General features: G+C 49.0%; 1 protein-coding gene across 2 annotated transcripts in view; it reads left to right on the plus strand.

Annotated features, from left to right (window-relative positions):
- The window catches only part of etv7 (ETS variant transcription factor 7), a 29,108-nt gene that overhangs the window by 568 nt on the left and 15,468 nt on the right, over positions 1 to 13,072 (plus strand). For both annotated transcript variants that reach the window (XM_084189452.1, XM_084189453.1), the window contains exons 2-4: positions 229 to 385; positions 504 to 668; positions 8,184 to 8,381. In XM_084189452.1, coding sequence (XP_084045578.1) covers positions 229 to 385; positions 504 to 668; positions 8,184 to 8,381 — 520 coding nt within the window. The remainder of the gene's footprint in view (positions 1 to 228; positions 386 to 503; positions 669 to 8,183; positions 8,382 to 13,072) is intronic.

A 13,072-nucleotide genomic window follows, 5' to 3' on the forward strand; every position in this document is an offset into this window, starting at 1 on the left:
GTTTTTACTCCCAGCGAAAGATCGAGCAGTTTAAGGGAGAAAGAGAAAGAGACACTTTCACTTTTGCATTTAGTTCTGCATGTGTGCTTTCATGCTCGCTAGATATACATTTATTCACTGATAAAGGAGACAGAATAGTTGTGGGCTTAACTGTGTTGTATTTGAAAAAACATAACTTAAAATTATAATATAAAAAAGTGTGTGTGTGTGTGTGTGTGTGTGTGGCAGGACCATGAAGAGCCCAGTCCTTTGGCTGTTCTCACTCCCCTAGCCCCTGGCAGAGGAGTGCTGTTCCCTCCATCTCTCTTTCCTCCCTGCTCTGCCCTCCTCCCTCCAGTCATCCCCCATTCACAGGAAGACCTGTGGCAGCTACCTGGAAGACTACGTGAGTCAACCACACACACAAATATACATACATACACGCACACACACACTTACTTGTTGGCTAACAACTACGTGCATGTATATGGTGTCTGTGTGTGTGTGTGTGTGTGTGTGTTTAGGTATAAACCCGTCTCTGTGGGATAAGGAGGATGTGTGCCACTGGCTGCACTGGGCTCAGAGGGAATATTCTCTCCTCAGAACTGAGAGAGGACGTTTTGAGATGAATGGCAGAGCTCTCTGCCTCCTCACCAAGGAAGACTTCAGACGACGCTGTCCCGATTCAGGTACGCCACTGGGGAGAGCTCCTCTCTCTGTTTCCAGGTGATGTACAATACGACCTCCTCTCTCTCTGTTTCCAGGTGATGTACAATATGACCTCCTCTCTCTCTGTTTCCAGGTGATGTACTATACGAGCTCCTCTCTCTGTTTCCAGGTGATGTACAATACGAGCTCCTCTCTCTGTTTCCAGGTGATGTACTGTACGAGCTCCTCTCTCTGTTTCCAGGTGATGTACTGTACGAGCTCCTCTCTCTGTTTCCAGGTGATGTACTATACGAGCTCCTCTCTCTGTTTCCAGGTGATGTACAATACGACCTCCTCTCTCTGTTTCCAGGTGATGTACAATACGACCTCCTCTCTCTGTTTCCAGGTGATGTACAATATGACCTCCTCTCTCTCTGTTTCCAGGTGATGTACAATACGAGCTCCTCTCTCTGTTTCCAGGTGATGTACAATATGACCTCCTCTCTCTCTGTTTCCAGGTGATGTACAATATGACCTCCTCTCTCTCTGTTTCCAGGTGATGTACAATACAACCTCCTATCTCTCTGTTTCCAGGTGATGTACAATACGAGCTCCTCTCTCTGTTTCCAGGTGATATACAATATGACCTCCTCTCTCTCTGTTTCCAGGTGATGTACAATATGACCTCCTCTCTCTCTGTTTCCAGGTGATGTACAATACGACCTCCTCTCTCTGTTTCCAGGTGATGTACAATACGACCTCCTCTCTCTCTGTTTCCAGGTGATGTACAATATGACCTCCTCTCTCTCTGTTTCCAGGTGATGTACAATATGACCTCCTCTCTCTCTGTTTCCAGGTGATGTACAATACGAGCTCCTCTCTCTCTGTTTCCAGGTGATGTACAATACGACCTCCTCTCTCTGTTTCCAGGTGATGTACAATACGACCTCCTCCCTCTGTTTCCAGGTGATGTACAATATGACCTCCTCTCTCTGTTTCCAGGTTGATGTACAATACGACGTCCTCTCTCTGTTTCCAGGTGATGTACAATACGACCTCCTCCCTCTGTTTCCAGGTGATGTACAATATGACCTCCTCTCTCTCTGTTTCCAGGTTGATGTACAATACGACGTCCTCTCTCTGTTTCCAGGTGATGTACTATACGAGCTCCTCTCTCTGTTTCCAGGTGATGTACAATATGACCTCCTCTCTCTCTGTTTCCAGGTGATGTACAATATGACCTCCTCTCTCTCTGTTTCCAGGTGATGTACTATACGAGCTCCTCTCTCTGTTTCCAGGTGATGTACAATACGAGCTCCTCTCTCTGTTTCCAGGTGATGTACAATATGACACCCTCTCTCTGTTTCCAGGTGATGTACAATACGAGCTCCTCTCTCTGTTTCCAGGTGATGTACTATACGAGCTCCTCTCTCTGTTTCCAGGTGATGTACAATATGACCTCCTCTCTCTCTGTTTCCAGGTGATGTACAATACGACCTCCCCCCTCTCTGTTTCCAGGTGATGTACAATATGACCTCCTCTCTCTGTTTCCAGGTGATGTACTATACGAGCTCCTCTCTCTGTTTCCAGGTGATGTACAATATGACCTCCTCTCTCTCTGTTTCCAGGTGATGTACAATACGACCTCCTCTCTCTCTGTTTCCAGGTGATGTACAATATGACCTCCTCTCTCTGTTTCCAGGTGATGTACTATACGAGCTCCTCTCTCTGTTTCCAGGTGATGTACAATACGACCTCCTCTCTCTGTTTCCAGGTGATGTACAATATGACCCCCTCTCTCTGTTTCCAGGTGATGTACAATACGAGCTCCTCTCTCTGTTTCCAGGTGATGTACTGTACGACCTCCTCTCTCTCTGTTTCCAGGTGATGTACAATATGACCTCCTCTCTCTCTGTTTCCAGGTGATGTACAATACAACCTCCTCTCTCTCTGTTTCCAGGTGATGTACAATACGAGCTCCTCTCTCTGTTTCCAGGTGATGTACAATATGACCTCCTCTCTCTCTGTTTCCAGGTGATGTACAATACGAGCTCCTCTCTCTCTGTTTCCAGGTGATGTACAATATGACCTCCTCTCTCTGTTTCCAGGTGATGTACAATACGACCTCCTCTCTCTGTTTCCAGGTGATGTACAATACGAGCTCCTCTCTCTGTTTCCAGGTGATGTACAATATGACCTCCTCTCTCTCTGTTTCCAGGTGATGTACAATATGACCTCCTCTCTCTCTGTTTCCAGGTGATGTACTATACGAGCTCCTCTCTCTGTTTCCAGGTGATGTACAATACGAGCTCCTCTCTCTGTTTCCAGGTGATGTACAATATGACACCCTCTCTCTGTTTCCAGGTGATGTACAATACGAGCTCCTCTCTCTGTTTCCAGGTGATGTACTATACGAGCTCCTCTCTCTGTTTCCAGGTGATGTACAATATGACCTCCTCTCTCTCTGTTTCCAGGTGATGTACAATACGACCTCCCCCCTCTCTGTTTCCAGGTGATGTACAATATGACCTCCTCTCTCTGTTTCCAGGTGATGTACTATATGAGCTCCTCTCTCTGTTTCCAGGTGATGTACAATATGACCTCCTCTCTCTCTGTTTCCAGGTGATGTACAATACGACCTCCTCTCTCTCTGTTTCCAGGTGATGTACAATATGACCTCCTCTCTCTGTTTCCAGGTGATGTACTATACGAGCTCCTCTCTCTGTTTCCAGGTGATGTACAATACGACCTCCTCTCTCTGTTTCCAGGTGATGTACAATATGACCCCCTCTCTCTGTTTCCAGGTGATGTACAATACGAGCTCCTCTCTCTGTTTCCAGGTGATGTACTGTACGACCTCCTCTCTCTCTGTTTCCAGGTGATGTACAATATGACCTCCTCTCTCTCTGTTTCCAGGTGATGTACAATACAACCTCCTCTCTCTCTGTTTCCAGGTGACGTACAATACGAGCTCCTCTCTCTGTTTCCAGGTGATGTACAATATGACCTCCTCTCTCTCTGTTTCCAGGTGATGTACAATACGAGCTCCTCTCTCTCTGTTTCCAGGTGATGTACAATATGACCTCCTCTCTCTGTTTCCAGGTGATGTACAATACGACCTCCTCTCTCTGTTTCCAGGTGATGTACAATACGAGCTCCTCTCTCTGTTTCCAGGTGATGTACAATATGACCTCCTCTCTCTCTGTTTCCAGGTGATGTACAATATGACCTCCTCTCTCTCTGTTTCCAGGTGATGTACAATACGAGCTCCTCTCTCTGTTTCCAGGTGATGTACAATATGACACCCTCTCTCTGTTTCCAGGTGATGTACAATACGAGCTCCTCTCTCTGTTTCCAGGTGATGTACTATACGAGCTCCTCTCTCTGTTTCCAGGTGATGTACAATATGACCTCCTCTCTCTCTGTTTCCAGGTGATGTACAATACGACCTCCCCCCTCTCTGTTTCCAGGTGATGTACAATATGACCTCCTCTCTCTGTTTCCAGGTGATGTACTATATGAGCTCCTCTCTCTGTTTCCAGGTGATGTACAATATGACCTCCTCTCTCTCTGTTTCCAGGTGATGTACAATACGAGCTCCTCTCTCTGTTTCCAGGTGATGTACAATATGACACCCTCTCTCTGTTTCCAGGTGATGTACAATACGAGCTCCTCTCTCTGTTTCCAGGTGATGTACTATACGAGCTCCTCTCTCTGTTTCCAGGTGATGTACAATATGACCTCCTCTCTCTCTGTTTCCAGGTGATGTACAATACGACCTCCCCCCTCTCTGTTTCCAGGTGATGTACAATATGACCTCCTCTCTCTGTTTCCAGGTGATGTACTATATGAGCTCCTCTCTCTGTTTCCAGGTGATGTACAATATGACCTCCTCTCTCTCTGTTTCCAGGTGATGTACAATACGACCTCCTCTCTCTCTGTTTCCAGGTGATGTACAATATGACCTCCTCTCTCTGTTTCCAGGTGATGTACTATACGAGCTCCTCTCTCTGTTTCCAGGTGATGTACAATACGACCTCCTCTCTCTGTTTCCAGGTGATGTACAATATGACCCCCTCTCTCTGTTTCCAGGTGATGTACAATACGAGCTCCTCTCTCTGTTTCCAGGTGATGTACTGTACGACCTCCTCTCTCTCTGTTTCCAGGTGATGTACAATATGACCTCCTCTCTCTCTGTTTCCAGGTGATGTACAATACAACCTCCTCTCTCTCTGTTTCCAGGTGATGTACAATACGAGCTCCTCTCTCTGTTTCCAGGTGATGTACAATATGACCTCCTCTCTCTCTGTTTCCAGGTGATGTACAATACGAGCTCCTCTCTCTCTGTTTCCAGGTGATGTACAATACGACCTCCCCCCTCTCTGTTTCCAGGTGATGTACAATATGACCTCCTCTCTCTGTTTCCAGGTGATGTACTATATGAGCTCCTCTCTCTGTTTCCAGGTGATGTACAATATGACCTCCTCTCTCTCTGTTTCCAGGTGATGTACAATACGAGCTCCTCTCTCTGTTTCCAGGTGATGTACAATATGACACCCTCTCTCTGTTTCCAGGTGATGTACAATACGAGCTCCTCTCTCTGTTTCCAGGTGATGTACTATACGAGCTCCTCTCTCTGTTTCCAGGTGATGTACAATATGACCTCCTCTCTCTCTGTTTCCAGGTGATGTACAATACGACCTCCCCCCTCTCTGTTTCCAGGTGATGTACAATATGACCTCCTCTCTCTGTTTCCAGGTGATGTACTATATGAGCTCCTCTCTCTGTTTCCAGGTGATGTACAATATGACCTCCTCTCTCTCTGTTTCCAGGTGATGTACAATACGACCTCCTCTCTCTCTGTTTCCAGGTGATGTACAATATGACCTCCTCTCTCTGTTTCCAGGTGATGTACTATACGAGCTCCTCTCTCTGTTTCCAGGTGATGTACAATACGACCTCCTCTCTCTGTTTCCAGGTGATGTACAATATGACCCCCTCTCTCTGTTTCCAGGTGATGTACAATACGAGCTCCTCTCTCTGTTTCCAGGTGATGTACTGTACGACCTCCTCTCTCTCTGTTTCCAGGTGATGTACAATATGACCTCCTCTCTCTCTGTTTCCAGGTGATGTACAATACAACCTCCTCTCTCTCTGTTTCCAGGTGATGTACAATACGAGCTCCTCTCTCTGTTTCCAGGTGATGTACAATATGACCTCCTCTCTCTCTGTTTCCAGGTGATGTACAATACGAGCTCCTCTCTCTCTGTTTCCAGGTGATGTACAATATGACCTCCTCTCTCTGTTTCCAGGTGATGTACAATACGACCTCCTCTCTCTGTTTCCAGGTGATGTACAATACGAGCTCCTCTCTCTGTTTCCAGGTGATGTACAATATGACCTCCTCTCTCTCTGTTTCCAGGTGATGTACTGTACGAGCTCCTCTCTCTGTTTCCAGGTGATGTAAAATACGACCTCCTCTCTCTCTGTTTCCAGGTGATGTACAATACGAGCTCCTCTCTCTGTTTCCAGGTGATGTACAATACGACCTCCTCTCTCTCTGTTTCCAGGTGATGTACAATATGACCTCCTCTCTCTCTGTTTCCAGGTGATGTACTGTACGAGCTCCTCTCTCTGTTTCCAGGTGATGTACAATACGAGCTCCTCTCTCTGTTTCCAGGTGATGTACAATACGAGCTCCTCTCTCTGTTTCCAGGTGATGTACAATACGACCTCCTCTCTCTCTGTTTCCAGGTGATGTACAATATGACCTCCTCTCTCTCTGTTTCCAGGTGATGTACTGTACGAGCTCCTCTCTCTGTTTCCAGGTGATGTACAATACGAGCTCCTCTCTCTCTGTTTCCAGGTGATGTACAATACGAGCTCCTCTCTCTCTGTTTCAAGGTGATTTACAATATGACCTCCTCTCTCTCTGTTTCCAGGTGATGTACTGTACGAGCTCCTCTCTCTGTTTCCAGGTGATGTACTATACGAGCTCCTCTCTCTGTTTCCAGGTGATGTACAATATGACCTCCTCTCTCTCTGTTTCCAGGTGATGTACAATACGACCTCCCCCCTCTCTGTTTCCAGGTGATGTACAATATGACCTCCTCTCTCTGTTTCCAGGTGATGTACTATATGAGCTCCTCTCTCTGTTTCCAGGTGATGTACAATATGACCTCCTCTCTCTCTGTTTCCAGGTGATGTACAATACGACCTCCTCTCTCTCTGTTTCCAGGTGATGTACAATATGACCTCCTCTCTCTGTTTCCAGGTGATGTACTATACGAGCTCTTCTCTCTGTTTCCAGGTGATGTACAATACGACCTCCTCTCTCTGTTTCCAGGTGATGTACAATATGACCCCCTCTCTCTGTTTCCAGGTGATGTACAATACGAGCTCCTCTCTCTGTTTCCAGGTGATGTACTGTACGACCTCCTCTCTCTCTGTTTCCAGGTGATGTACAATATGACCTCCTCTCTCTCTGTTTCCAGGTGATGTACAATACAACCTCCTCTCTCTCTGTTTCCAGGTGATGTACAATACGAGCTCCTCTCTCTGTTTCCAGGTGATGTACAATATGACCTCCTCTCTCTCTGTTTCCAGGTGATGTACAATACGAGCTCCTCTCTCTCTGTTTCCAGGTGATGTACAATATGACCTCCTCTCTCTGTTTCCAGGTGATGTACAATACGACCTCCTCTCTCTGTTTCCAGGTGATGTACAATACGAGCTCCTCTCTCTGTTTCCAGGTGATGTACAATATGACCTCCTCTCTCTCTGTTTCCAGGTGATGTACTGTACGAGCTCCTCTCTCTGTTTCCAGGTGATGTAAAATACGACCTCCTCTCTCTCTGTTTCCAGGTGATGTACAATACGAGCTCCTCTCTCTGTTTCCAGGTGATGTACAATACGACCTCCTCTCTCTCTGTTTCCAGGTGATGTACAATATGACCTCCTCTCTCTCTGTTTCCAGGTGATGTACTGTACGAGCTCCTCTCTCTGTTTCCAGGTGATGTACAATACGAGCTCCTCTCTCTGTTTCCAGGTGATGTACAATACGAGCTCCTCTCTCTGTTTCCAGGTGATGTACAATACGACCTCCTCTCTCTCTGTTTCCAGGTGATGTACAATATGACCTCCTCTCTCTCTGTTTCCAGGTGATGTACTGTACGAGCTCCTCTCTCTGTTTCCAGGTGATGTACAATACGAGCTCCTCTCTCTGTTTCCAGGTGATGTACAATACGAGCTCCTCTCTCTGTTTCCAGGTGATGTACAATACGAGCTCCTCTCTCTGTTTCCAGGTGATGTACTGTACGACCTCCTCTCTCTGTTTCCAGGTGATGTACAATACGAGCTCCTCTCTCTCTGTTTCCAGGTGATGTACAATACGAGCTCCTCTCTCTCTGTTTCCAGGTGATGTACAATATGACCTCCTCTCTCTCTGTTTCCAGGTGATGTACTGTACGAGCTCCTCTCTCTGTTTCCAGGTGATGTACAATATGACCTCTCTCTGTTTCCAGGTGATGTACAATATGACCTCTCTCTGTTTCCAGGTGATGTACTATACGAGCTCCTACAGTGTGTGAAGCAGCAGAGAAGAGGTGTGGCCTGTGGAGACCAAACTCCACTCACCCTGACCCTCCCCCAGCCCCCTCTCAGTCTCACCCAACTCCCCCCTACTATAAACACCCAGTCACCCCAAACCAATGGAAGCCAGGGTCCCCGACCGCTAGGAGCCAATGTATCAACAGGTGAGTTTCTGTTCTGTTCTAACCTAACAAGCATAAAAGAAACGCCATCCGGTGTTCAGGGAGAAACGGAAGCTAGGTTGAAGATGACTGTACCCCTTAAAACGTAACGTTATGACTATAACTGCTGTTCCCTGAAGGAGGGAAACGAGGTACAGCACACTATGGGGTGTCGCACTCTTGTGACTTCGATTGAAGGATCTACAGTCACGCCTGACAAGGCCAATTAAATCGCACCTCGTTGGAAGCCCCGCCTTCCACAGGTGATAAGCATGAGGCTCGAATTCATTCCTTCAATTTAATACCGCTCTTCACCGAGCCGAGGAACAGCCGGCACTGCGCTAAACAGCCGCTATACCTCGTTTCCCTCCTTCAGGGAACAGTAGTTATACTCATAACTTTACGTTCTCTTTCAGTCAGTCAACTTTGGTACAACATACTACGGGGAAATATAATCACACCCCAAGCCGGATACTAAATGAAACGTGCATAAAGCTCACAGCAGACAGGGCATGTCAGCTCTCTTGCTCTTCAGAAGCAAAAGGAGGAGGTGAAAAGGGAAATAGACATGGCCATAACATAGTCATGACTTTCAAGGCGAAGGGAGCATTTGAATGCAACGTCACCTTAAAGTCGGCCGGGGCCAACTGAGCGCCGGATAACGCGTGGAGGCCATGAGCACGGAGGTTTTGTAGGAGAGGATCTTCAGATCCACTGACTCCAGAGGCTCAAAGGGGGCAAAACACAGTGCCTCCAAAACCAGCGCCAAGTCCCATGTGGGCACAATATGTTTAGAGACCGGTCGATGAGACGTTTTACACCTTTCAGGAACCACACCACCAGGGCAGGGCGGTCTGAGAAGACATACACCTTTCAGGAACCACACCACCAGGGCAGGGCCCCCGGTGAGGCTCCGTCAACTCCCACATGACACGCTGAGATAGCGGCCATGTACACTGCTGTAGCACAGGGGGTTGGTGGCACCTTAATTGGGGAGGACGGGCTCGTGGTAATGGCTGGAGTGGAATGGGTGGAATGGTTTCAAATACATCAAACACATGGTTTCCATGGTTTGATGCCGTTCCATTCGTACCGTTCCAGACATTATTATGAACCGTCCTCCAATCAGCAGCCTCCACTGACCTGTAGGAACACAAGGATGTCCCTCACAGCACTGAAAAGGAACCAGTCCTTTATCTTGGTACCAGAGCTCAAACACTTGCCACTTATACGCATACAGCGCTATCATGGAGGGAGCCCTTACAGACTGAATGGTAGTTATAGCATTCGGAGGTAAACCTCTAGCCATCAGATTGGCCCTCTCAGGGGCCAGGCCCATAGGAACCAAATCTTCGGCCTTGCTTGTCAAACCTGGCCGTGTGCCTGGGACAACAGATCTCCACGAACCAAGGCTGCCTGGGCCAACGGGAAGCAACAAGAATCAATGATAAGCCCTTCCGGTGCGGACTGAATCAGAACCACTGGCGGAAACGCGGAAAGGACGGTCCGAAGCCACTGGTGTGCCAGCGCGTCCGTTCCCAATGGGGCACGCAGGACCCTCATCGAGAAAAATAAGACACTGCACGTTTTCTCGCGATGGGTAAAGATCTACGTCGGCCCTGCCAAAAAAGTCCATAACAGGGAGACCACCCAGGGGTGTAGCCTCCACTCCTGAGAGAGAGGGTCCCACATGGTTAAAAGATCTGCACCCGAGTTGAGGCAACCGGGGACATGCGTCGCCCAAAGCGAGAGCATATGCACACTGCCCCCCAGCAATAGGGAGCAAGCCACGGTTAGGAGGGAGAGAGACCGTCTGTAGATGAATGCCACCGCTGAAATATTGTCGGCTCTGACCAGCACAAGCCGGCCCGACAAAGGCGGGTGGAAGCGTCTGAGCACCAGACACACCGTTAGGCACTCCAGGTAATGAATATGCAGTGCGTGTCACCATCTGTCGTGATCAGCTTGAGGGATACAACTCTGCCCATGGGAGCCCCCTGACAATAGTAGAGGGTCCCACCGCTGGGACAGGGCCCAAAGGCCTGACGGGGACACCCAAAGTGACCGGTTTAGGCTGCGAGATGCACCCAGGTGAGTAGCTAGCACTCAGCGCTGAAAGGGCTGCATCAACTATAGCCCCATGGGGAACGACTTCCATCACAGAAGCCTTCGTCCCCAGTAGGCACTGGCCAAAACGCACTGTGTGACCCACCTGAAATTTGGCTAAGCAGAGCCGGAACCCGGACACCCTCCATGGGGATAGAAAAGCGCGAAACGCGAGTGAGTCTAGCTCGAGAACCAGACGCAGGATGCGCTGAGATGAAGTCAGACAGCTCTTTTTCTGGTTTCTTATGAAGCCTAGAGACTGAATACGGGACAGTAGCATGGATGTCTGCTTGCCCCCTCGACTCCTCCACTACCAGACAAGACGCTTGAGCTTTCTGAGTTTGAGACTGAGGTGCTTGCTGAGGGCACGTAGGTCTAGAATGGGATGCAAATTCCTGACCCTTTTCGGGACCAGGAAATACAGTACAACTCAGACTGCCTGCTTCAAGAGATGGGAGGCTATTTCCTCCCTCAAAATGGACGCTGAGGCCTCGGGAACAGTCGACGTGATGACTCTGCACAACTAATTGTAGCCTGTACCTTGACATCACTGTTTGCATGATCCAGAGTGGCACACCGTTGGTCGGAGCAGACAGCGAGCCTCCCGTGAAGTGCCATCTGAAGGGGCGAGACGCCACCTTGACAACCGTTTCCACCACTCTTGACAACCGTGTGTCTGAACTTGGAGAAGGGACACTTTTCATCGAACTCACATGAACACTGTGGAACTTGGGGTTGAAAAAACAGTGTTTATGTGCTAAGGTTTGCCTAAAGCCCGGCCCACTCTGGGTACAAGGGCTCCGACGATCAGTGACAAACTCCGATTGGGAGTGCCACCTGGGGGTACACTTGTCACAACGAGCCAGTGAGGCGGTAAGATGCGTTCCAGTAACCAGCTGGCACCCAGCGCTGGATGGAATGCATTATCATGGAGGTTACCTTACCGACCGGTCATGGGTACTGGCTGGGAATGGGACAGACAGCACTGGAAAATCGGACCCCTTCTGTAGTAACAGACGGACGATAAATGATCAATTCTAATTCCCAGGAATGAAAAGCACTGAGCTGGAGAAAAGACAGCTCATTTCGGGGTTCATATGAACCACAGGGAATGTGTATGGGATAATAGCATGGTCCAACTCTGCTTGTTCCCCCATAACCTGTATCACTAGACAGCCCATAGAGACTAGTGAGCTACAGGCAGGAATCGGCAATGGATCCCAGTAATGAGCCATCTATGGGGAGGGGTGCCCCCTTGTGGACAGAGAGCGAATCGCCCAACTTATTACTCCCACCCTGGGGCATGGCTGCCCGAGGGCTACTTCCTCATTGGAGGAGCATGCCCCGCTCTCTCTACTCCCTCCAACTCCAGGAATTTAAAATAGGAATGGGTTTGCCATAGTGCTGGGGGAACACTAGTTAGCTTCATTCACCGGAAGTTATGCATGCTAGCCGACGCTAGCTAACCTCTTTGACCGCAGCACGGTCCGTTTAGAATAACCAAGAGACTTAATGCTACGTATACTAAACGAGATCTACCCAAGCAACTCCACCATGGGGAGGCAGGAATAGATCAACTCCACCGTGGGGAGGCAGGAATAGATCAACTCCACCGTGGGGAGGCAGGAATAGATCAACTCCACCGTGGGGAGGCAGGAATAGATCAACTCCACCGTGGGGAGGCAGGAATAGATCAACTCCACCGTGGGGAGGCAGGAATAGATCAACTCCACCGTGGGGAGGCAGGAATAGAGCAACTCCACCGTGGGGAGGCAGGAATAGATCAACTCCACCGTGGGGAGGCAGGAATAGATCAACTCCACCGTGGGGAGGCCGGAATAGATCAACTCCACCGTGGGGAGGCAGGAATAGATCAACTCCACCGTGGGGAGGCAAGAATACATTTACATTACATTTACGTCATTTAGCAGACGCTCTTATCCAGAGCGACTTACAAATTGGTGCATTCACCTTATAGCCAGTGGGATAACCACTTTACAACTTTTTTTTTTGTGGGGGGGGGGGGATGGGTAGAAGGAATACTTTATCCTATCCCAGGTGTTCCTTAAAGAGGTGGGGTTTCAAATGTCTCCGGAAGGTGGTGAGTGACTCCGCTGTCCTGGCGTCGTGAGGGAGCTTGTTCCACCATTGGGGTGCCAGAGCAGCGAACAGTTTTGACTGGGCTGAGCGGGAACTGTGCTTCAGCAGAGGTAGGGGAGCCAGCAGGCCATAGGTAGATGAACGCAATGCCCTCGTTTGGGTGTAGGGACTGATCAGAGCCTGAAGGTACGGAGGTGCCGTTCCCCTCACAGCTCCGTAGGCAAGCACCATGGTCTTGTAGCAGATGCGAGCTTCAACTGGAAGCCAGTGTAGTGTGCGGAGGAGCGGGGTGACGTGAGAGAACTTGGGAAGGTTGAACACCAGACGGGCTGCAGCATTCTGGATGAGTTGTAGGGGTTTAATGGCACAGGCAGGGAGCCCATCCAACAGCGAGTTGCAGTAATCCAGACGGGAAATGACAAGTGCCTGGATTAGGATCTGTGCCGCTTCCTGTGTAAGGCAGGGTCGTACTCTCCGAATGTTGTAGA

This window comes from Coregonus lavaretus (genome assembly GCF_964263955.1).
Source record: "Coregonus lavaretus genome assembly, contig: HAP1_SCAFFOLD_498, whole genome shotgun sequence".
Taxonomy (NCBI): Eukaryota; Metazoa; Chordata; class Actinopteri; order Salmoniformes; family Salmonidae; genus Coregonus; species Coregonus lavaretus.